Here is a 22,843-nt window from a genome sequence, read left to right on the forward strand (position 1 = left end):
TATAGAGAGACAGAGGGAAAGACAGAGGGAGATCACCCATCAGCTGGTGCATTTCTCAAAGGACTGCAACAGCCAGAGCTGGGCTTGGTCCAGTCCAAAGCCAGAAGCCAGGAGTTTCAACTGGGTCTCCCACCTGGAAGCAGGGGTCCAAGTACGTGGGCCTCCGCTGCCCTCCCAGGTGCATTAGAAGGGAAGTGGAGCAGCCGGAACTGAAGCCGTAGTCCCAGTGGGATATCAGCAGCCCAGGCTAACCTGCAGCTATGGCCCCCCTCACCCATGCTTTTCTGCAGGAATAGAAAATTTCTGAAAAGACACATCAGAATCTGACAACAACACTGGGTTCTGTAAACCCGGCCAGAGTCGGAGTTTCATCTCACATGTTTGTTTTTGAAAACTGCCGAATGCAAAAATAAGATCACAAATATCATAAACACAAGGAAATGTAACATGTAATAATTAAAGAGCTTATTTCTAGGAGTCAGTCTTGCACCTGCAAACCAGAATCAAATCCTGACTCCACCGAGGCAACCTCGGGCAAGTTCTGGTCCGCACTGAGGCCCCAAGAGTCTAATCAGTTGTCTGGGAGCTGGCCAAGCGACGCGGCTGCAGCTCAGAGCCCCGAGGCGACGCGAGCCCACCTTCCCCAAGCCTGTCCCGGGCTGGGGCAGCGGGGTGTAGGCACCCCGCGGTGTGGACCCGGCCAATCAGCAGTAGCGGGGCGGGCGGGGTGGCAGCGCCACGCGAGCCCGAGCCGAGCGCTAAGCAGAGGCGCCACCACCGTCCCAGAGCAGGCCATGCCGGGCTCTCTGCAGCTCCTGCTCCTGCTGCTGTGGCTGTCGCCTCTGGCCCCGGGCCTCGGGCTCCATGGCGCTGGCAGCCGTAGACGCCCGGAGTGTGGTCCGTGCCGGCCCGAGCACTGCCCGGTGCCCGCGCACTGCCCGGCGTCCGGGATAGCGGCGCGCGATGCGTGCGGCTGCTGCACCCTCTGCCTGGGCGCCGAGGGAGCGAGTTGTGGGGGCCGCACCGGGGTGCGCTGCGGTCCGGGCCTGGTGTGCGCCAGCCAGACCGCCGGGGCGGCGCCCGAGGGTACTGGGCTCTGCGTGTGCGCGCAGCGCGGCGCCGTCTGTGGCTCCGACGGCCGCACCTACCCCAGCGTCTGCGCGCTGCGCTTGCGCGCCCTGCACGCGCCCCGCGTGCACACCGGCCACCTGCACAAGGCGCGGGACGGCCCCTGTGAATTCGGTAAGTCGGGGTTGGCGGGGGTGGGGTGGTCCCACGGGACTGGGGTGGGTAGAGAAAGCGGGACCCCCTTGCTCAGCCGGGACAGAGCTGTCTTGCGTTTAGGAACAATGTCTCTCCTAAAGCTCTGGGGGGAAACGGGGTGGAATGCCCAAGCTAGGTCCCCTTTTCCCCCAGCCTGTGGATACGCCGACTGCAGAGCTCGGGTGGACTTGCCATCTTGGTGTTTAAAGTTTTCTGCTGATGCAAGGGGAAAGTTGACTCCCCGCCTCCCCTCTCCCTTCTCCACCCCCAAAGGGAGTTGGGCAAGGCGGCTCTCACGGGGTCTGAGTTCCCTGGCCTCTCATACTTGGTGAATAGTTACAAGGTATTGGAAAGGAAAGTGGGGTACCTCAGGAGGACCAGCCATAGATGGGACCAGGTGTGGAATGAGGGCACTCTCCTGCCCAGGACTTGGAAACACACGCCCTGTTAAATCCCAGTACAGTCATCTCTGGCTGCCATAGTTGCCCATCCTTTCTAGATGCAATTTTAAAAAGGAGCAGAGAGAAGGCAAGTGTTATTGTGGGAATAGGGCATCCTGTTTTGCTGCCTGGCTAAGTGTGGGCGTGGCCCTACCATTCATTTCTCAGAGAACTGCCCTAGTCAGCTCTGCCTGGAGGGGGCAGTGGAGAGCTTAGGGGGTAAGGAAGCAGGTCCCAAGGAGCCTGGCTTGCAGCTTGGGGGTTCAGGTTTCTTGGGGGGGACTTCTGGCACCTGAAGCCTGGAGACCATGCCCAGACTTAAGTGCTGAGCCCAGTGGAATGGCTTCAAGCTTCTGGAAGGAAGCTAATGCAGGGCTGAGACCTTTTCCAAGTAGATGGAGACCTGGTGGGGTGTTGGAGATGGGGCAGGCTGCCTGCTGGCTGGGGGAAGGTAGGGAGGAATGGAACGGGTGACTCACTGAGCAGGAAGATGCCCCCGTCGTGGCACGACCAGGGAGGCAGAGCGGGTGGGGTGCTCCTGAACTGCTCCCTCCCCCGCCCACCAGCCACCTTGGGCAGGTCCCTTCTCTCCCTCTTTGGCACCACAGTGGCAGTCCCTTCCACTTGATCTGCTCTGTGGCATTTCAGCATCCCCAACCCTTCCCTGCTCCTTGCCATCACTCGTTTGTTCCAATCTGCTTTCCTCAGAGGTTAGCTGGCAGGCAGGTCTCTTTGTCTGCGTGCAGGTGACACTGTACCTCACACACAGGAGGCATGCTGTAGGGAAATGCTGACCAGGTTCCGGCCTCTCGGAGGTGCTCATGGCCTCAGAGCATTCCTGCACCTAAGAGAAAGATGCCCAGAAGGTGTGTCAGCAAAATCTGCTATTATGTAGGGAAGGAATAAAGGGCCCACAGCAGGCAGGATACCTGTCTGAGATGTGCAGTAGAGGCTGACCAGCTCCCTAGGTTTCCAACCCCTTCCCAGGGCTAAGCAGAGGCAGGGGTCTGAGGACAGACCCCTGATAGTGTTGAGTCAGGCAGATGGTGGTTGCCATGGTGACCAGAGGGAGACCAGATGGCAGATGGAAGCCCCATACTCCTAATTCACTGAAAATTACCAAATGACAAGTAAAATGTGACAGTCCCTGGGCTCTGTTGTCTGGGCTCAGGAGCCCACCCCAGACTTAAGCCCACCAATAAAGACATACGGGAGACCAAGGAAAAGACTTGAATACTCCTCCTGGCCAGGTTGGGGAGACCTCCTATCTGGTCAGGCTAGGAGGGGGTGACAGCCCAGACAGCCCCTCCTCCTGGGCTGCCCTGGAGCCATCTTTTATTCAGGAGACTCAGCCGGAGCAGTTTTTAACGACATCCCAGGGGGCTGGGGCAGCAGGCTGACTGTAGCAGTTCTGTTTCTATATTGGAGGGTGAACCCCGCCTCCTCCCCACCCCACCCCACCCTAATCCTCCAGTCCAGCCAAGCCCCTGGCCTTGGCAACAAAGAAACCTTGGTGAAGGAAGAGTGGTGCAGGGACCAGTTCTTGCCCGCACCTCCTCCTCTGAGGGGAACAGCTGTTAGCTTTTAGCTGGCCTGCTCTATTCTGAAAGGCCCGAGACACGTGCTCCTTACCAGGATGTATCTTGGAGACCTGTGTAGGAGCGGATCGATTGTTACTCTTGGAAACTGATCTTACACTTACTACAACTCCTCCCATTCAGAAGAAGGGAAAATGGAGGTGGGCAGGGGTCTGCTCCCAGCTGAGATGGATTCCAGTTCCACTGTACCAGACTCTTTCCAGGTTCCTGTCTGGCATGCATACCTGATGCCATGTAAGGGGCAGGGGTTTGGCCTAGTGGCTAAGGCATCACTTAGTACCCCGTGTGCCACCTTGGAGTGCTCAGTTCAAGTGCCTGCTACATTTCCAACCCAACCTCATGCCGGTACACCTGGGAGGCAGCAGGTGATGGTTCAAGTACTTGGGTCTCTGTCTCCCTCGTGGGAGTCCCGGATGGAGTTCTGGACTCCTTACATCTTTCTGGCCTGGTGGCAGCCGTTTTGAGCTTTTGGGGCATTAACCTGCTGAAGGGAGCTTTCCTTTTGTCTGTCTTGTATTTCAAATACACAAAATGAATAAAAATGCACAAACTGGAAGAAGAAGACCTGGGAGGTTGGTAGCCCTGCGCCTCCAGGGTTTCTCAGTTGGGAGTTACATCCTGTTGGTCCCTAAGCCTTGTTGATCTTCCCTGTTTAGTGCTGGGTGGTGGCGTCTGGGAGGAATGGGCAGAGCCCGTGGAAGGGGAGCCTCGAAGGTTGACCCTGGGAGAGGCACAGCATGAACAGGGCATGGAAGTGGGAGGTCCTGTGGCAGGTACCTGGTGGGATGGGGAGGGTTCAGGGAATCTGAGGGTCATGTGGCCAGAGCCACTGCCGGGCCTGAGTGCTGTTCTAGGTTACCAGTTCTGTTTCTTATCTGCAAGGTAGAATGGCCTCAGGACGCTTGTTACTGTTGCCATGGCTTTCAAAGGCTGTGCTATTGATTGCATGCACCCTGTCTGTGAGCACGGGGGTTGGGAAGGGGCTGGCAGGCTATACATGGCACATGGCAGTCGTGTTGTTACAGGATAGCCAGAATCAGGGTCCTGGGCCAAGAACCAGCAGCACAGGGAGCCACAGCAGCCACCCTGAGTCTGAAGAACTTAAACCTTGACTGAATGAAATTGCAGCCCCGTTTGGAAACCTCTGGGCTAGGCACGTGTTGCCCGGTGACCAGGAGAGGAAGAGGCAATAAAGGCCGTTTTGCATGAGAGACAAAGAAAGGGGCCTTGTGCCCTAAAACCTTTGATGCAGGGACTGGGCGGTGGCTGCAGGCAGTGCGGGCCAGTGGCTCAGAGTTTCTGGTTCCACCTGGCAGGCAGACTGGTGGCTTACATCCCCGGGATTTCTAAGCACCTGGATTATGAAACCCTTAGATGGTGTGCCTATGAGGACAGCAGGTGGAATCCTGACCGTGGCTTTGGATATCTTCTCTTTGCCTGGCACCATGAAAGAAATCTGAGACATCTGGGCAGGTGTTTCGTTTCAGGCCTCAAGGAGGACCAATGTGACCACAGGGTACGGGATGACTGAATCCCGTGTGCTCTGTATTTGGCTGCCCACCCTGGGTAACTCTTCTGTGTTACCTGCTAGGTTCCCCAGAGGTACCAAGCTCGGACAAGCTGGGGCGGTGAAGTGGACACTCGGAAACTGGGCAGACCTGGAGTGCCCTCTCCCGAGAGCCACATGACTCCCAGCGGCAGGGAGAAATTCAGGCACAGTCCTCCCTGTGCTGGGGTATGGCAAGGGGCTGTGCACCTCTGGCTAGCCCCAGGCTGAAATCCAAACGGAGTTCCAGGCTCCTGGCTGCAGCCAGGGGCTGCAAGATCTCTCTCTGTCTCTCTGCTTTTCAAATAAAACAGTTATGAGTCAATTAAAAAAAAATCGGTGGAATCGGGGGTGCCTTCCCACCTCCCAGGTACCACATCTGTGAAGATAAAAACACCCCCACCGTACCCTGAAAGGCAGATGAAGGGCTAAAGAGGTAGTGAACTTGGGAGGGTCCTCTGAGGGGGGAGGCGAGGAGCTGGGGTTCCGGGGGGCTGAGCCTCGGGGTCCAGCCTCCCCTGACCACTCAGGGCCCAGCAACTGGTGAGCTGGTGGGAAGGGGCGTCCATCCCCTGGGGAAGCACCTGCAAGCAGCGAGCTAGGACGAACCCTGTTCTGGCTCAGGACACTGCCCTAGCCTACAGTGGGTTACGGGACAGGAGGAAATGTCCGGAGCTAAGGGAGCTGCTGTGTGACCTGGTTGTGTGGGAATTTACACCACCGCCTGCGCTCCTCAGAGCTGCCTACAGAAAAGTGGACGATCCCGCGTCGTCCACTTAATAATGAATAAAAAAATGGAACCTAAAACGCCCCCTTTAAGGAAAAAAAATTTTTTTTTCCTGCCAGGAAGCCAGTGACAGGCTGGCGCCTGTGGAACGAGCTTTCTTAGTCTTTCCCAGGAGAGAGGAAGAGAGGATGTGATTTACTGGTTTATGCATTGAGGCCTGCACCGGGGTGAGGGAATCTCATTGACAAGGAGAGCGGAAACCCGAAACGCGAAACGCATAGCGTTTGGGCCCCTCTGGCAGCCGGAGGGCGGGAGGCGGCGCCCACGGTCCCCGCCGAGCCCTCGGAGGAGGAGCCGGGCGCCGGCGGAGAGGAGGCGGCGGCCCTCACATCCTTTGTCGGCGCCGCCGACGGACGCTGAGGAGAGAGCCGCCGCTTCGGGGCTGCTTGGGAGCTAGGGGTGCGGGCCTTGGTTCACTGCAGGCTTGGGGTCAGGAGCGCCCCTGGGAGGGCGGCCGGGTGGGCTCACCCGGAGGGAGTGAGCTGTGAGGGAGCGGCGAGCGGCCGAGGGTCGTGGCGGTTTACCTCGCGGGAGCTGTGGGGCTGAGCGCGGCGGGTTACCGAGAGGCGGGGCTCAAGGAGAGGTGGGGCTTACAGAGAGGCGGGGCTCATGGAGGCGGGACTCCGGGAGAGGTGGGGCTTACGGGGAGGCGGGACTAAGAGAGGCGGGACTCGATGAGAGCTGGGGCTTACAGAGACGGTAGGTTAGACTAGAGCTTCCTTACCAGCCCAGCTCGCCTGACCCTGTAGGTAGTGAGCTGTATGTGGGATCATGCAAGTAGAGGCTGGCGGGGCTTCCCACTGCCCATCGCATCACAGGCAGGTTTGGCATGTTGGGGAATCAGCATGCTGGGGGGTTCCTCTGGTTTGAGACTGGCTCTCAGGGAGGTTTTAGCTTGGCTTGCCAGTGTCTGCCTCTGCATCCATCTGGAAGGGCCAGACAGCTTCGGGCCTGCACCCTTGGGGGTGGTTTGATCTTGTCCTTCACCCATTCCCCCTGCCTCACCCCCGCCTCTGTTAACCTTGCCACAGTGGGAGATGACCCCCTCTAACCCCAGGGCTGAATGTGTGCCACCAGGCAGGGCGCTAGGGGGACCAAGAGTCTGCCACTGGATGGTCTGGAAGGACGCTCTTGTTTGTTGCTTGTTCCTCTGCTGCCCAGCCGTGCTGTTGAGCCCCACGTGGGCATCCTGCTTGCTAAGCCATCACTTTCTTCTCCCACTGCAGTCACTCCCTAGTTAGATCTTACAGGTGAGGAGGCCTGAGCTGAGAGCATTTCCCTGGCTAGGCCTGTACCTTGCACTTGCTCTGGACACTGTAGAGCTGGTCTGTGGTGTGGCCAGGCCTGCCATCCAGTGCAGGTGAACCCAGCTAGAAGCACCTGGGCTGCAGGTGCACCCCTCCTAGTCGTGCACAGCAGGCATGCTGTTAGGCTCTGCAGGTTAGAGAAGCTGTTTCCATGCAGAGGGAGGGTCAGGAGGGCATGAAGAGCCCTGACGTGGGGCCTGAAGGCCAGGGGTGCTGGAACTGGTTCTTGTAGCCCAGTGTTAACTGAGCAAATACAGCCAAGAATCTCTGAGGCAGAGCCCCCATGCCCTCAGGTGCTGACCAGCCCTCCTTCACTGATCTGGTGCTCTGGCAGCCTAAAGTGACACTTGCCCCCTTCCTGGAGTGGCCCAGGCTCGACTCAGCCCCTTTCCTGAGTTTCCAGGTGGCACTAGGGGTGCAGTGGGGTATGGAGATGGACTTTCAGCTCAGTGTCTTGAATGGGCAATGGGAGGCCTGAGCTTGGAGGGTAGGGAACTACATGCTGGGACCACTGCATCGCAGGAGGGGTTACTGACTTGGCCTGCAAGCAGATGGCATCCAGGACTGGAAGGGCCTCTGGGGTGGTGGTGCGGGTTGCTGGGACAGGACCTGTGGCCCATATGCTGGGGAACCTTGGAAAGTCTCCAAATGCCATTGGTGAACCAAAGCAGTTGGATTTGGGAAACAGGCAGGTGGTGATCAAGGTCTGGGAAACCTTGTGTGTGTGTCCATCCGGCAGAAGTGCCCAGTCTGTGCAGTCATTGCCCTCACATCCTGACACCTCAGCCAGCAGGGGGACGTGAGCACTGGGGTGCCGGGCTCCCCACCTGCAGGGTAAAGATGGAGCTCCCTGATCTCCTTCTTGCAGCTCCTGTGGTTGTCCTGCCACCGCGGGACACTCACAATGTCACCGGCGCACAGGTGCACCTGTCCTGCGAGGTGAGGGCTGTGCCCACCCCAGTCGTCACATGGAGGAAGGTACTTCAGTTCCAGAACCTGTGTGTGTGTGTGTGTGTGTGTGTGTGTGTGTGTGTGTGTGTGTGTGTAAAACAGAAAGGTGATTCAGGGATGGAGGGGGTGGGGCCAGTGGTGGGGAGAGGGAGTTTGTGACTTTGCAGCTATGTCCAGGAGCAGAGTTGAGGAAATGACACTTCCTAAACCATCTTTGTGGCCCAAGCCCCTGGAGTGCTCTCCAGGGGAAGGACAGCTGCGATCCTTTCCATGCCCTTTGGCTGGCTGGGAGCCCCCGAAGTTCTGCTGCCTATCTGTCCTCCCTGAGCGATGGTGGTGGGAGTATCTGTGGCCCTGACAGCTGCGTGTTAGTGACCTCTAGCTGTGCCCTGGCCAGGCCTTGGAGATGACCGTGTCCCGCTGATGTCCGGCAGGGGGCACTGTGGGTCCGTACAGTTGGATCTGAGCCCCCACTGACCCCTTGTGAGAGGTGTGCCATCTCAGTGTCTTGGGGACAAGGACGAGGGCGGGGTAGTGACTATCCAGAAATGCCTTCTCTAGGTCCTTCCTGTTTGTTTTGTTTTGTTTTGTTTCTGTCCTCTCCAGGTCTCACAGTCTTCTGAGGGTGCCCAGGTGCTGGAAGGCTTGCCTGGGGGCCACATCAACATAGCTGTGCAGGTGCGAGGGGGCCCGTCAGAGCATGAAGCCACCGCCTGGATTTTGGTGAGTGGATCATTTGGCAGTTACCAACCAAATCTTTAGAAGCCATCCTTTATGTGCCCGTGACGTATGACACTTCTCCCTGCTGCTCTGGGCCCTTCCTCATGCTCCAGGGACTGTGAGGTACACAGGACAGGTGTGTCAGTGACCTGCTGTGGTGGGCAGAACAACGGCTCTCCTACATACATCCACGTTCTCACCCCCAGAACCTGTGGCTCCGCCATGTTACAGAGTAGTGGGGGTTAAGCTTGCTAACCAGCTAGCTTTACAATAAAGAGATGATCCCAGGTTAACAAGGTGGTCCTCCGTGTTCACTCCCAAGCAAGAAGAGGAAAGCGAGAACTTGTCTTATTCTGAGAAAGGCCAAGTGCCGGGACCTGCCAAAGGACCAATTCAGAAGTTGGTTTGACTGTGCTGGGGAGAGCTGCAAACCCTTGTCTTGCTATGTTTCCAGATCAGTCCCCTGAGGAAGGAAGACGCAGGAGTGTACCAGTGTTATGCGGCCAACACCCTCGGTGAGGCCCAGGCCCGTGGCACCGTGACAGTTCTGGACCTAGGGCAAGACAAGTGGTTCCCCCTCCCTGTCCCCGGTGGCCACATGTGATGGGGTAAGGTCCATGTCTGAGTGCTTTCTAGAATTTCTGTCCCTTGTGTCAAAAGAGGTCTGGGGTGGCTCATAAGACATGGGATACAGGGTCTGGCACAATGGCTGAATGGTTAAATCCTTAACCTTGCATATGCTGCAATCCCATATCGGCGCCTATTTGTGTCCCAGCTGCTCCACTTCCCATCCAGCTCCCTGCTTGTGCCCTGGGAAAGCAGTAGAAGACGGCCCAAAGCCTTGGGACCCTGCACCTGTGTGGGAGACCTGGAAGGAGCTCCTGGCTCCTGGCTTTGGATTGGTTCAGCTCCGGCCACAGCAGCCATTTGGGAAGTGAACCAGGGAGATCTTTCTCTCTGTGTCTCCTCCTCTTTGTAAATCTGATCTGCCTTTCCTATAATACATAAATACATCTTTAAAAAGAAAAGTAGACATGGGACACAGAAGTAGAAGTAGAGTGGGATTTTGGCCCAGGAGCCACCCTGTTTCCAGTTGCAGCTGCCTGCCCATATGCACCCTGGGAAGCAGCCAGCGATGATGGTTCAAATGCTTAGGAAATCCAGGTGGAGTTTAGGGTTCCTGCCTTTGGCCTTGCTCAACCCCAACTGTTAAGGGTACTTGGGGTGTGAACCAGCAGGTGGGAGGACTCTATGTGTCCCTCTACCCCCACCAAAGCAGGAGGAGGAGAGGGTGGGACTGGTAGGTGGTGTCTCTGCTAGGTTCACTGGATCTTTTGCCCGGGGCTTCGGAGTTGTCCAGCTGAGAGCTAGGAGCACAGGTATCCACACAGATAGGAAGGCCGGTGTGCTAACCTCTGCCTGTGGTCCTGAGAGAGGTGGCAGCTGGCATGCCTGGGCCTGTGGCCATCGGGAAGCATCCTGCCAGGAGAACAGCCAAGCCTCACCCTGCTGTTCCCAGGGTTCGTGGAGGCCTTGCCTTCTTGCCCGCTGTACTGGACACTGCTTTGAAACACAGCCCAGGGATGAGGCAGGGGCCAGGCCACTGTAGTGCTCACTATAACACAGGGCACTTGGACAGCTGGGCTTGTGTCTGTCCCCTGCCTACAGGTGGGGATGATTTTTTTTCTTTCTTTTTTTACTTCTTTCTTCCTTTCTTTTTTTCATTAGTCAACGCAAAAAATTATTTGTCTACTTGAAATGCTGAGTTACAAATGAAAAAAGAGGGAAGGAGAGTGATCTGTCATCCGCTGAGTCACTCCCCAAATGGCCGCAATAGCAAGAGCTGGGCCTGTCTGAAGCCAAGAGCCAGGGCTTCTCCTGGGTCTCCCATGTGGCTGTAGGGACCCCAAGCACATCAGCAGGGAGCTGGGTTGGAAGTGGAGCAACTGGAACTTAGAATCAACATCCAATTGGGATGCAGGTGCCACAGGCAGCAAAGTAATACGCCACGGTGCCAGCCCCCATCAGCCAACTTTTGCTTCCAAACCTTGCCTGTCTGCAGCCAGAAGACCCTCACTTCTTACTAACTTTTCAGGTCAGTCTTATTTAAAGTTTCTTCCCAGGTGCAGTGAATGCCATGTGTGCTTACAGCCAGTCCAGTGGCCAGAGTAGGTTATGTGGCCATGCAGATGGAGTGGGAACAGGTGCACTGCTCCTGGGGGAGGTCACGGGCTGGAGCTTCTCCCTGAGCTGCCCATCCGCTGGCCTGCCATGGGCCTCCTGGGTCCTGCAGACCCCATCCCTAGCTTCTCCTGTCTGGGAGCTGAGGATCCTGGCTCCCAGCTGGCAGGGAACATCTGGTCGATTATCACAGAAGAGACTGCTTCTTCTCTAATCCTTTTCTCCTTCTTTGTAGGGTCACAGGAGGATGGAGCAGTCAAGGAAGGGATCATTTTGCTTTGTGAAGACCCGGGAGAGCTCTTTGTAGATGACCCCTTTTGTATGGTTTTTAAAATTAGATACAAATTAGATTCGTATGCAGATGTAGTTTTTAGTGAGGGAAATGGATGGATGTACATGTGGCCCTTCTGCTTTTGAAATGAGAATTTTGTTTTTCTTTTAACTCTTCCCTCCTAGGGAAGACTATGCACTGGCTGGCATGTATGTCATTGTAAAGGGTGGGAGCCAAGGCCCTGGCAGCTGGGGTGAGACTCTTAACCTCAATGTGTGTCCCTCTGTCTCTCCTCTGCTCGGCCTCACTTAACCCTCTGTGTTCCCTGGACGGGAACCAGGGAAAGGAGAGCACCTCCAATCCTGTGGGGGATGGGACCCTCCACCAGGTGCAGCTCAGCCTTGCCGCTGCTCTTGGTGCTCACGTGGAGTGAGACAGCGTAACCTGTGGGACCAAATTCCCTGCCTTTATGCCCATTACATGTCTAAAATTCTAGGCTGTTGACCCTCTGGCTTTGGAGTCATGAGGTCTATTTGCATAGTCGTTTGCATGTCCATCCCTGGCTTGGGTGGGGAGTCCCTTAGAAAGACCCCTTCACCTTCTGGGGTCTCAGTGACGCCAGTGGAATAAGGAGGAAGGGAATGAGATTTTTTTTTCACATTTGAAAACACTGTGACCCTCTTCTTTGAATCAAGTTAGGGTTGAAACTGAGCACCTGGGAAGTTGGGTCAGACCCCTGTGTTCTGCTTCCATGGTCTGGGGTCACAGTCAGTTCCCCTGTGATTTAAATGGTGGGGAAAGGGCTTGGGCAAACACTTGGTGAGGCCTCGGCAGAAAGGGCCTGGGAGGAGGGCTGCTAGGGCCTGGGAGGAGGGAGATGGGCAGAGCCGTGCACCTGCTCACAAGCAGCTTGAGCCCCTGTGCACGCACACACACACACACACACACACACACCCCACAGCTGCTCTGCCTCAGCTGTGTCTGCACTGACCCTGGGCCTGGGGCGAGAGTGGACGGAGCCCCGTGGTGGGTGGAGGGAGTACCAGGCATCAAGACCATTTGGGCCTGGCTGCCTTGAGCATCTGAAGTGTATGTACAGACAAAAGCAATACCTATTACACTGTGACATTGTTGTCCAATCCCAAAAGGCAGATGCAAGTACCCGTGCCCGAAGCTTCCTCTGGGGCCAGCAGCAGGACCGTGGTGGCCACTGTTGTCCTGGGGGAAGCATGATTCTCCCTGGCACCACCAACCCAAACCCTGGGCTATGTATTTTTCTTACCCAATTTTATAGATGTTGTGACCCCTGCACCCTGGAAATAAATGCCTTTAAGGATACATTCTTGTGGCCTCTTTCTCCCAGGGAGGTAACTGCTTGCCCGGGGACCTAGGTACCTGCTGACATGATTTGTCCTTCTTGCATTGTGCACGTTTTTCTCCTTATGCACCTCAAGCTAAACAAGCTTTCCTTACTTCCTCCTGTGCCTGGGCCATGGTCACATGGCCACTTTGTTGGTGGTGATCCTTGAACATGCCCAATTATTTTATGGCTGTTGCCAGCCTGCTCCTTCCAACCCCGTCTGACTAGCACCAACCGCCATGTGTGTGGCCCCAACAACTGCTTCTCCCACTGAAATCTGCTCTTGGGACATCTCAACATGTAGCTCGTTGCATTCTCTGGGTGCCATGAGTGCCATATGCCAGGTGATGGTCGGGGCTGGGGTCTAGTACTCAGACTCTGGTGGGAGTGAGCGGGGCCATGACCTAGGACCCCATGAAGCAGGTCACTATCCTGATGTCTCGTCCCACCACTCATGTCACCCCTCCTTTTTGTCTCATCACGTGGGCATTGTGTATCTCCTGGCTTCACAGGAAGAAGGGTGTATGCCCTGAGAGAGAGATCACATCCACACATCTGTTACTGGTGTGCTGTAACCGTGTTGTTCTATTGGTAGCTGTGATGCTCACCTCTTACTGTGCCTAGCTTGCAAGTTAAACCTTACCGTTGGGATGCATGTGTTCACGAGAGTCCACACAGTACAGGGTTCTACAATCAGACATTCAGGGTCTAATGAGGGTCTTGAAACAAACCCAGTACCCTCCCACCTCTGCCATGTTCCCCATCAGGAGGGACTGCTGTAATGCTCAAGCCAGAGGCAACACCGGATAAGGCCACATGTCACCTGGTACAGAAACTGGCTGTGATCAAAGTGACTGTTTTCCTCCAGGCTTTACAATAACATTCATTCCTCTGCCTTTGCAGAGTACTGCCCACCTCCCGCCTCCTCCCCCCAGGATGGAGGAGAAGTATGTAAGAATGGGCATATCAGGTGGCCATGAATGTCACCCTGATGGATTCCCTCTTCCTCAGGCTTTGCCAGGGCCCCTGGAACATTAAACCAGAGTCTAGTTGTTCTGTGGTCTTTGAATTAATGAAGGGAAATCCAAGTGCTTTGGCATCTGCAGCTTAAGGGTTGTCCTGTCACTCCAGAACAGAGCTGGTTCCCAGAACAGGCCCATGCTCTCTGCTTCGGCTCCATGGGGCTGACTTCTTGCTCCTGGCAAATGATTGAGGCTGCCGTTGAATCCAGCTGTGACTACGTCCAGGGTCAAGCACCAGGATGGCACCAAGAGGCAAAACTGTGCTGCCTTTATCTACAGCTCTGCCTCATGCCAGTGTTCCCCGTGATGCTAGGGAGTTTGATGGTCAAGGGGGGACTTGTCCATGTGAAGGAGTGGAGGGGATGAAAGCCTGGCTTCTCCCAGGTGTGAAGGCACCTGTCGCACACCAGGAGTTGAGTCCCATTGGTTCTGACAGCCTCAGAGTCCTGGTCCTAGGCACAGGGAGTCACTGGTGGCAGTAGCTATGTAGGACCTGCCTCTGTTATGGCAGATGCACGTGGCTGTCCCTTGGTAGAATGGTCTAGGTGCAGTCCTTGCTCCGTGTGTCCAGGGGCCCTTGCTCACCATGTGTAGACTAGAGACACCAGGCGGGCGGCGGGCGGAGGGTAGTCCATGACACAGCACATGTATAATAGCATTTGAAGGTCACGGCCTCTGTCCTCCCGAGGGTCACTGTGCTTTTCACCCTGGTCTCAACTCTCTCCCCAGCCAGACCGTTGAAATTCCCGAGTTCTTGAGCTCCCTTGGTTCCTTGGACCCAACCCAGAGAGCCACCAGCCGGGGGCGGGGCTTGCATGGCATTGTCATGACCTCCTATGTGTGTACCATGGTACACCCCACCTGTGGCCCCTGGCAAACTGACTCCAGGTAAGCTGCTTGCCAGAGTTCTCAGTTTGCACTTCCTCCTCCATCTCCTGCTTTGGAGGCGCATAGGGAGGCACGCATCATGCAAAGGCGCCCAGCATGTGGCCGGGCCACTGGGTTGAATGGAACTGCAGCCTCAATCCTCCCCCCCAACCCATGCAGGTCTGGGGAGCTAGGCCTGGACGCAGGGACAGTGCCCAGCTCCATGTTCCCATGTACCCCCAAGTCAGAGCAGCAGGGACAGAAGTGGGAGATGGCTGTGCATGTGGGGTTACTGAAGAGGGGCTGGACTGACTCCCCAGCCAGTCACACAGTGTGTGACAGCTCCAAATGAAGCTCCTAGAAGAGTTCTGCCCCGTCCTGGGATCCCTCAGCCAATTTCCTCTGGTCATGGTAGCTCAGACAAATGATGGCACAGAAAGGGGGTGGCCCCTAGGAGGGGGCAATGAGGAGACCAAAAAGACTTCGAGCCCTCACAAACCATTTTCAAGCTAACCAAAAGAAACATGAGAAAGACTATCATCATGCGGCTTACAGGTAACAGGTTGCTGAAGAACCATGTGGGCAGGTACCTGCAGTGTGGTCTCAGAAGTCCAGGCTCTAGGCTGACCACTAGCAGGGAGAGAGAACTGGACATGAAGGTCCCTGACTTACAGGAGCCCACAGCCTGCCAGGGGAAACGGTCAGAGACTGGGATGAAAAGTACAATGACAAGGGGAAGGACAGAGGCCACAACAGACAAGAAACATTTCTGAGGCTGCCTCCCACCAGCAGCAAAACTAACAGACAAGGCAGGTCCTGAGGTTGGGAACTCTAGTGCCCGCTACAACTCAGACGATACCCACAATGCTGGAATTAGTTTGATGGCTACAAGTGAGCACAGTGCTAGCCAGAGCTCCCTAATGAGATAGAATTCTCTGGGCAGGGACCGGGGCTTCTCTCCGTGGGTTTTAAAGCTGCACTGTTACCCAGCCAGAGGAAAACAAAGATGAAAAAAATCAAACCATGGCAAGTACTGTCACACCCGTTCACTGGATGACTGTCCCGGGATTCTGCTTTGACCAGAGCAAGAGAACATTGACACAAAATGAATTTGCAAATAGAAGAAATTAGTTTATTTCCCTTAAGATTGAAATGAAATGAATTCACATAACCATAAGTAAAGTGAATAACCCAGTTGTTTCCAGTGTATTTGCAAAGCTATGCAAATGACCTCCAGTGATTGATTCTAGAACATTCTCAAAGACTTTTTTCTTCCCCTCCCCCCACCATTCCCTCTTTTACTGGTCCCTGGCAATCATGAATCCACTTTTTGTCTCAGTTGATTTGCCTTATTTGAATATTTCACATAAAGAAACCATGCAATATGCAGCCTTGTACGTCCAGCTTCTCTCCTTTAGCATGACGTGTTCAAGTTCACGCATGGTATAACAGGTGTCACTACCTCTTTCCTCTTTGTACCTGAATGGCCCAAGGAATGGTCCATGGGAACATTCTGCATATGCAACCGATGCTGATGGACATTTAGGGTGTTGGAGTTGACTTTAAAGGTTTAATTATGTAAATGTATTTCTTGCCTCAAAGAAAGAAAATCAGAAGCAAAATCAAGGACAAGTGAGCCAGAAAGCCAATGACACATTCTTACAAAAGCACTTCTGGTTCTAGGTGAAGTCAGTGAAGTGTGGGGCCACGATTTAGGGTTCACAAAATTCCAATGCCAGCCCATGCTGGGTCTGGGCGAAATCCATCCACTAGGTCATCGGATTAACCCATTGGGCACTGGAAAGTCCTTGGATCCATGCGGGAGGACTAGAATGATTGATCACTGGCTTAAATTTGTCTTCCAGAAATGCCAAAGGTTTCATAAAAGTCAGGTGAAGGCCACAAGGGGGCTGGGCCCGGGCAAGCCATGGGCAGGACCCTGGGTCCAGCTCCTCTCCCACCTTCAATAAAACAGCTCTGGCTTAGCTGCTACACCTGCTGGGATTGCCTCTAACATGTCTTTGGAATGAAGAACACGGATCCACGGCAGAAGAGAAACATTAGCAGGTCCAGGTGGCACTGGGGCGATACTGGGGCACTGACATTGTGGTGGTGGCTGCTCCTAGGAGTTCTTCTGAGGAACCTTGATGGTGACTGTCTTCACCTCTGTATAAGCCTGCAACCCATCCTCTCCCAGCTCCCTCCCATTGCCTGATTCCTTAAAGCCCCCGAGTGGCGTTTGGCAGGAGACCATGTTGTAGGTGTTCACCCACACGGTCCCGGCCTGCAGGGCCTGGGTGAAGTACAAGGCCTTGTCCAGGTCCTGGGTGAAGATGGCGGCGGCCAGGCCGTACCTAGTGTTGTTGGCCCTCTCAATCACCTCCTCCATCCTCCTGAACTTGAACACAGGCTGCACGGGCCCAAAGATTTCCTCAGTGGCTATCTTCATGTCATCCTGCACGCTGCTGAAGACTGTGGGCTTGATGAAGAAACCTTGCTCCCCAAAGCGCTCCCCACCACACAGGAGCTTCGCCCCCTCCTTCTGGCCCTGCCGAATGTAGCCGAGGACCCGGTCGAATTGCTCTTTGTCCACCTGGGGTCCCTGCTGGGTGTCCAGTGCAAAGGGGTCCCCAACTTTCCTCTGCTTGGCTTTCTCCACAGTTCTCTCGAGAAACTCATCATAGATGGATTCCTCGACAAAGGTACGGGAGCCGGCGCTGCAGCACTGGCCCATGTTGAAGAACACAGCTTCGTGGCACTGGTCCACGGCATGGCCCAGGTCAGCGTCAGCCAGCACGATGCTGGGACTCTTCCCGCCCAGCTCCAGCGTGACCCTCTTGAGGTTCGAGTCACCGGCTGCCTTCTGGATCAGGTGGCCCACCTCTGTGGAGCCCGTAAAGGCGACCTTGTCAATGTCCATGTGCTGGGCGATGGCCGCTCCCGCTGTGGGCCCGTAGCCTGTGATGATGTTCACCACACCTGGGGGGAAACCCGCTTCCTGGATGAGAGAGGCCAAGTACAAGGCAGAAAGTGGCGTCTGCTCTGCCACCTTCATGACCACGGTGTTGCCGGTAGCAAGCGCCGGGCCGAGCTTCCAGCCCTGCATGACCAAGGGAAAGTTCCATGGGATGATTTGGCCACAGACCCCAACCGGCTCGTGCCGGGTGAAACAGAAGTGCTCACCGTCCATGGGGATTGTCTTGCCATGCCACTTGTCAGCCCAGCCAGCAAAGTAGCGGTAGATCTTGATGAGCAGGCCCAGGTCCACGGTATAGGCGTCCCGGAAAGGCTTGCCGTTGTCCAAGGTCTCCAGCGAGGCCAGGTAGACACGATCCCGCTCCACCAGATCGGCCAGGCGGCTCAATAGCCAGCCACGCTCCGACGCATCCATCCGGCGCCATGGGGAACCCAGGCGAAAGGCCTCCCGGGCTGCTCTCACAGCCCGATCCACATCAGCCCGGTCCCCTTCAGCCACATGCCCGATGACCTCCCCCGTGGTGGGGTTGATGGTGGGGAAAGTCTTCTTGCTGGCCGCATCCTGCCACTCATTGTTAATGAATAGCTGGTTGTAGCGGATGTCTGGGTTCAGGATGGGGCTTGGCAGAGCTGCCGCTACTGAGGAGGTGGAATAAGGGGTGGTCCTGTTGAGCAGGCAAGGCAGCTGGGGCAGCAGGACACGCAGCATGCTGTCCACTCTAGGGAGGGGCCTGCAGAACTAGGTACAAGATGGGAGAGGTCACCAAAGGCCCCCAAACCAGATGCTCCAAGAGTTTAACATTAAAGGTGCCAGGGTTCCATTGCTCACACCCTCACTTGCTCTGAGTCTCTGCTAAAATGCACTTGGCCACCTGCTGGACAATTGCAATTCCTCCCCACTGCGACACTGCCTACCCTGGGTTACCTGCCTCTGCCTCACTTCCCAAATGCTGTCTTCACACACTGGCCAGCCTGGCACCCTGTAAGTACACCTCCCTGGCAGCAGAGGTCGCTGCCAAGTTCCTGACACAGCTGCCCAACAGTCAATGACTGAGTGATTTAACAAGGCCACCTAGGCTGCAAAGCACAGTAAACCACTCTGGTCTCCAACTCTACTTCCCTCCTGGGGAGCAGCCCCTTCCCACCACTGCTCTCTCCCAGGTCAGAAGCCACAGAGTCCATTACCAGAGGACCCATGGGACACCCAGCTAACCCCCCACCTGCACTCAGCTTAAACTCCAGCCTGCCTGGGTGCTAACTCGGAACAGCTTGCTGCGCTCTTACAGCCAAAAGCAAAACAGAACACAAAACCATAACGCCTGAGCCTCGTGACTGCTGGTGTGCCCTGGCCCACTGTCATGGGAGTGCAAGGGGTGGGGATGGGAAGAGGTACCATCTCTGCTAATTTCTTGGGCCTCCTGAAACCCCTCATAACCATATCCAGGCCATCCAAGCCAGCTTTTCCCAGGCCACATAAGCACCACCCTCAACTACAGCAGAAATCAAAGGTCAGCCTTGCTTCACTGCACCCCGAAACCCCAGTTCCCAGTGTGTGCCATGCCTTGTGGGGTTCCATTGAATGGGTCTAGCCTATAGACTGCCTGGCACGAGTTGGGCGGTAACAGTTCCAATACCCACATCCCACACTGGAGTGGTTGGATTTGGTTCCCGGCACCAGCTCCTAACTCCAGCTTCCTGCTGATGCAAACCCTGGGAGGTAGGGGTGAAGCCTCAAGTGACTGAATTCCCACCACCAGCATGGGAGACCTGCATTGTGTTACTGGCTCATGGCAGCCATTGTAGGCATTTGGGAAATGAAATAGCCATGGGAACTCTGACTCCCACCTGAAAAAAAAAAAAATAATAAGTCATTAAAAAAAAATTTTTAAAGCCTGGCATTGTCCATTGACCACAGGGTGTGGTCAGAGGGGTTCACTGGGCTGTGCCTATGCCTGGGGTGGGCACTTCCACCAGCAGCGGGCAGAATGAATGCCCACGGGTCCACTGCACTTGGCAGCCTGCAGGTAGCCTTCTCAGTCTGTGTTCCCCACAAGCACCACCCCCTCCCCGAGGCTGTCCAGGCAACCATCACTCCTCTCTACAGGAGGCCTGGGGCTCTCCCAGGCCACAGCAAGGAAGCACAGTGGCCTCCCTCTGGGATTTCCACAACCCAGGCTGCGCATTTCCTCCACACATGGGACTGTTAATCTGTTTTTGAGAGGCAGACAGAAAGCAAGACCTGCACATATGCTAGCTCACCCCTAAAAGTCAGCAAAGGACCCAGCACAGTAGCCTGGTGGCTAAAGTCCTCGCCTAGCACGCACTGGAGGACAGGGCAAAGTCTTGGGACCCTTCACCTGTGTTGGAGAACCGGAAGAGGCTACTGGCTCCTGGCTCCTGACTTTGGATCAACTAAGCACTGGCTGTTGTGGCCACTTGGGGAGTGATAGATCTTCCTCTCTGTTCCTCCTTCTCTCTGTATATCTGACTTCCAATAAAAATAAATAAATCTGGGCCCGGCGGCGTGGCCTAGCGGCTAAAGTCCTCGCCTTGAAAGCCCCGGAATCCCATATGGGCACCGGTTCTAATCCCGGCCACTCCACTTCCCATCCCACTCCCTGCTTGTGGCCTGGGGAAGTAGTCAAGGATGGCCCAAAGTCTTGGGACCCTGCATCCGCGTGGGAGACCTGGAGGAGGCTCCTGGTTCCTGGCTTCGGATCGGCGCAGCACCGGCCCGTTGGTCGCTTGGGGAGTGAATCATCGGATGGAAGATCTTCCTCTCTGTCTCTCCTCCTCTCTGTATATCTAACTTTGTAATAAAAATAAAATAAATAAATCTTTTAAAAATAAATAAATAAATCTTAAAAAAAAAAAAAGGCTAGCAAGAGGGACACCATCCAACAATCTGATATTCCCCGCCCCCCTCTCCTCCAAACAATGCCCATTCTTTGCAGTTTGCCTTGTTGGGAGTATCCGACTGTTTTGGTACCCACCTCACTCTCTTCCCTGGGCCTGACGAGCGGCGACGGAGGTGGACAGGTGTCTGGGTCCTCAGGGCTCACCTAGGGCTACCCCAGCTCGGGCAGGAGTAGGGAGTGAGGTTCGGTCCTACAGTGCAACTTGGGGCGCTAGGAAGAATCCCCCTGCAACACGGGGCGAAGGTCTCCACCGCGCGGTCGCGCCTGCGGCCTGCGTCGGGAACCGCGCAGCTGGCCGCAGAGGTGTCCGTTACCTGCGGAGCGCGCAGGCCCGGCCGGGGCTCCCGAGCCAGTGCGGGGCTGGAAGGCGGATCTCCCGGGCGCATCCGCCGCCCTCCCGCCGACCGGGGCTCGCTGCAAACCCGCCTCCGCGCCGGCGGCCAATGGGGCCGCACGCGCCTCTTCCGGCCGCGCCACTCAGACTCGGGGTCCTAAGAGCGCTCGGCGCACAGACCCCGGGAAGGGCCGGGGCGGGGCCCGACCGTCGCGCGGCGCATAGACCCAGATGCATTTTGCCCTTCCACTGCACTCCTTCCCAGGTCCTTTATGATTTTTAAAATTTGTACTTTTTAAAAAAGATTGTTTTGGTTATTTGAAAAGCAGACTGACATAGTGAGAAGAGAGAAGTACAGAGAGAAACAGACTGGTTTGCTTCCCAAATGGCTGCCAAGTCAAGGACTGGCTGGGAAAAAAACCAGGACACAGGAGCTTCTTCCAGGTCTCCAAAGTGGGTGCAGGGACCCAAGGAGTGGGGACATTTTCCGCTGCTTTCTCAGGTGCATTGGCAGGAAGCTGGATCCAAAGTGGAGCAGCCAGCACGCCAGCTAGCAACCAAGTCAGAGGCCAGCATTGCAAGTGGCACCTTAACTCACATACCACAACACCAAGACCAATGCTGTGCATTTTTTAAAAAGTGTGTTTTTTGTTCTAAGAACAAAAGATATAAGCGTAATATAGAAGCTTAGAAAACACAGAAAAGAAGAAGAAAATCACCTTTCACCCAGAAGTAGTGATTATTAAGGTTCTTCCTACCAGCCATTTTCCTTCCATATCTTTTTAAGACTTCTTCTAAGTAATAAAAATGAGATCACCGAGGAACCTCAATTTGCTTTCTGAAAGCTAGGTTAGCTTTTTCGTCTGTCTCATTCTGTGTGCTGGATGGGACCACCACCTCAGGGGAGAGTTGTTGGGTGCTGGGTTGTGTGCTTGCGGCAGGATGGTGAGATGGATATCCTGGACCCACGCACTCACTCACTGAGTCTTCATGGTGGCCTCCAGCTTTGCAAGGAGACAAACAGCTGATAGCTGATAGCTGTGCTTCCAGGCTCCTTTGCAACTACCCGTCCTGGCTGCTGCTCAGCACTAGAACTGCTGGAGTGGGACTTTGCAGGCACCCATCCTCTGTTTCTGTAGGAAAAAAAATTAAAAATAAAGAACCAAAATGCTAAATGCTTGTAAATGAAGGCTTTTCTGGGCAGGGTAAAAAAAAAAAAAAGGTGGGGGCTTTCAAAGAAATGCCAAAATGTACCTGGGTGAGGTCATGTACTTCTGCAGACACTGCAAATGGCAACAGCCCAGCTTGGGAATTCTGACTAGCCAACGAAAGTTTAGGGACATGCAGGTGTAACTTTATGTAAGGAGTTTATGGACAGTGCTATGGTACTGAAATATACAATCAAAAGTTCTGTAACTGAATATGTATGTGGGAATTTAATGTGATTTGTGCTGGGGTATGTAAGACAATGCTCTGCTTTGTTTAGGGCCCAGAATTTGGAAGGAAAAAAATAATAATAAAAACCCTCTGTGTCCACCAGCATAAAAAATAAAGTTGGTTTTCCTGTTGAGAGCCCTGGTGTGCGTTCTGCCTCTCTGTCCAAGTTTCCCACAACCCCGATGCCAGGAGTGGGCGGTGGTAGCTAGCTGAAAGGCATTGCCCTGGTCCTTGGGCAGATGGGGGTTTGGGGGATGGTAGAGGGCATCGCCAGCAGGAGGGCAGACCTGTGAGGCTCTCTCGCAGCCTTGTTCCTTGCCCTTCTTTCAGCCCAGCTGTGGCAATTGGACACTATAGCTGCAACACCTTTGCCCCATTACCTGCTTTCGCTGTCCTGGCTGCAGGAGTGTCTTGAGCAAAGAGCTGCCGACGGGAAGCAGGCTGAGGGACAAGATCCACATTGCTCCAGAGCCAGACCTGTGAGCACCTACTTGCTATATAACATCCCTGCCTCCCCACACAGTGTTCCCATGATTTTAGCTGGACCTAAGTCACATGGTTCTTTCTCTTTGAGTTCCAGCTCTGTGGAATCCTTTGTTGCCGTGGCTTCCTCAGGTTGGGTCCAGCCAAGCTCCACAACACAGCCCTTCCTGGAGGTACAAGGCTTTGCCTTGCCACTTAAATGCTCACGCTTTCTCATCCCTTGCAAAGCCCCTCCTGCCTCCTCCATGGCAGTTGGTGGGCAGCCCAGCATTCCTGGGACACTGGCCATGGCACTGCCTTGTAGACTGACTTGGTAATGAATGGGTCAGGTGGTTATGAACAGGCCTTACTGAGATGCCCTCAAGTATAAGGACATAGGTTC

The 22,843-nt window shown here is 55.1% G+C and overlaps 2 protein-coding genes across 4 annotated transcripts; one reads left to right on the plus strand and one right to left on the minus strand.

Annotated features, from left to right (window-relative positions):
• Positions 1 to 236: 236 nt before the first annotated feature.
• IGFBPL1 (insulin like growth factor binding protein like 1) lies at positions 237 to 11,342 on the plus strand. Of its 2 annotated transcripts, none has more exons than XM_058672495.1 (5): positions 237 to 1,242; positions 7,810 to 7,880; positions 8,499 to 8,615; positions 9,067 to 9,220; positions 11,029 to 11,342. In XM_058672495.1, the coding sequence occupies exons 1-4, from the start codon at positions 795 to 797 to the stop codon at positions 9,214 to 9,216; spliced, it is 786 nt and encodes a 261-aa protein (XP_058528478.1). In that variant the 5' UTR covers positions 237 to 794; the 3' UTR covers positions 9,217 to 9,220; positions 11,029 to 11,342. The 2 variants fall into 2 exon arrangements, with proteins under 2 accessions (XP_058528478.1, XP_004581242.2); XM_004581185.2 differs by having other exon boundaries at positions 240 to 1,242; positions 7,810 to 7,919.
• A 4,167-nt stretch (positions 11,343 to 15,509) lies between these two features.
• Positions 15,510 to 20,654, minus strand: ALDH1B1 (aldehyde dehydrogenase 1 family member B1). Of its 2 annotated transcripts, none has more exons than XM_058672705.1 (2): positions 20,522 to 20,654; positions 15,510 to 18,028 (listed from the first exon to the last, which is right to left on the minus strand). In XM_058672705.1, exons 1-2 carry the CDS (start codon positions 20,591 to 20,593, stop codon positions 16,436 to 16,438), a joined length of 1,665 nt encoding a protein of 554 aa, XP_058528688.1. In that variant the 5' UTR covers positions 20,594 to 20,654; the 3' UTR covers positions 15,510 to 16,435. The 2 variants fall into 2 exon arrangements, with proteins under 2 accessions (XP_058528688.1, XP_004581021.2); XM_004580964.2 differs by having other exon boundaries at positions 20,283 to 20,618.
• Between the last annotated feature and the right edge of the window lie 2,189 nt (positions 20,655 to 22,843).

The sequence above is a fragment of the Ochotona princeps genome, chromosome 14 (genome assembly GCF_030435755.1).
Source record: "Ochotona princeps isolate mOchPri1 chromosome 14, mOchPri1.hap1, whole genome shotgun sequence".
Classification (NCBI taxonomy): Eukaryota; Metazoa; Chordata; class Mammalia; order Lagomorpha; family Ochotonidae; genus Ochotona; species Ochotona princeps.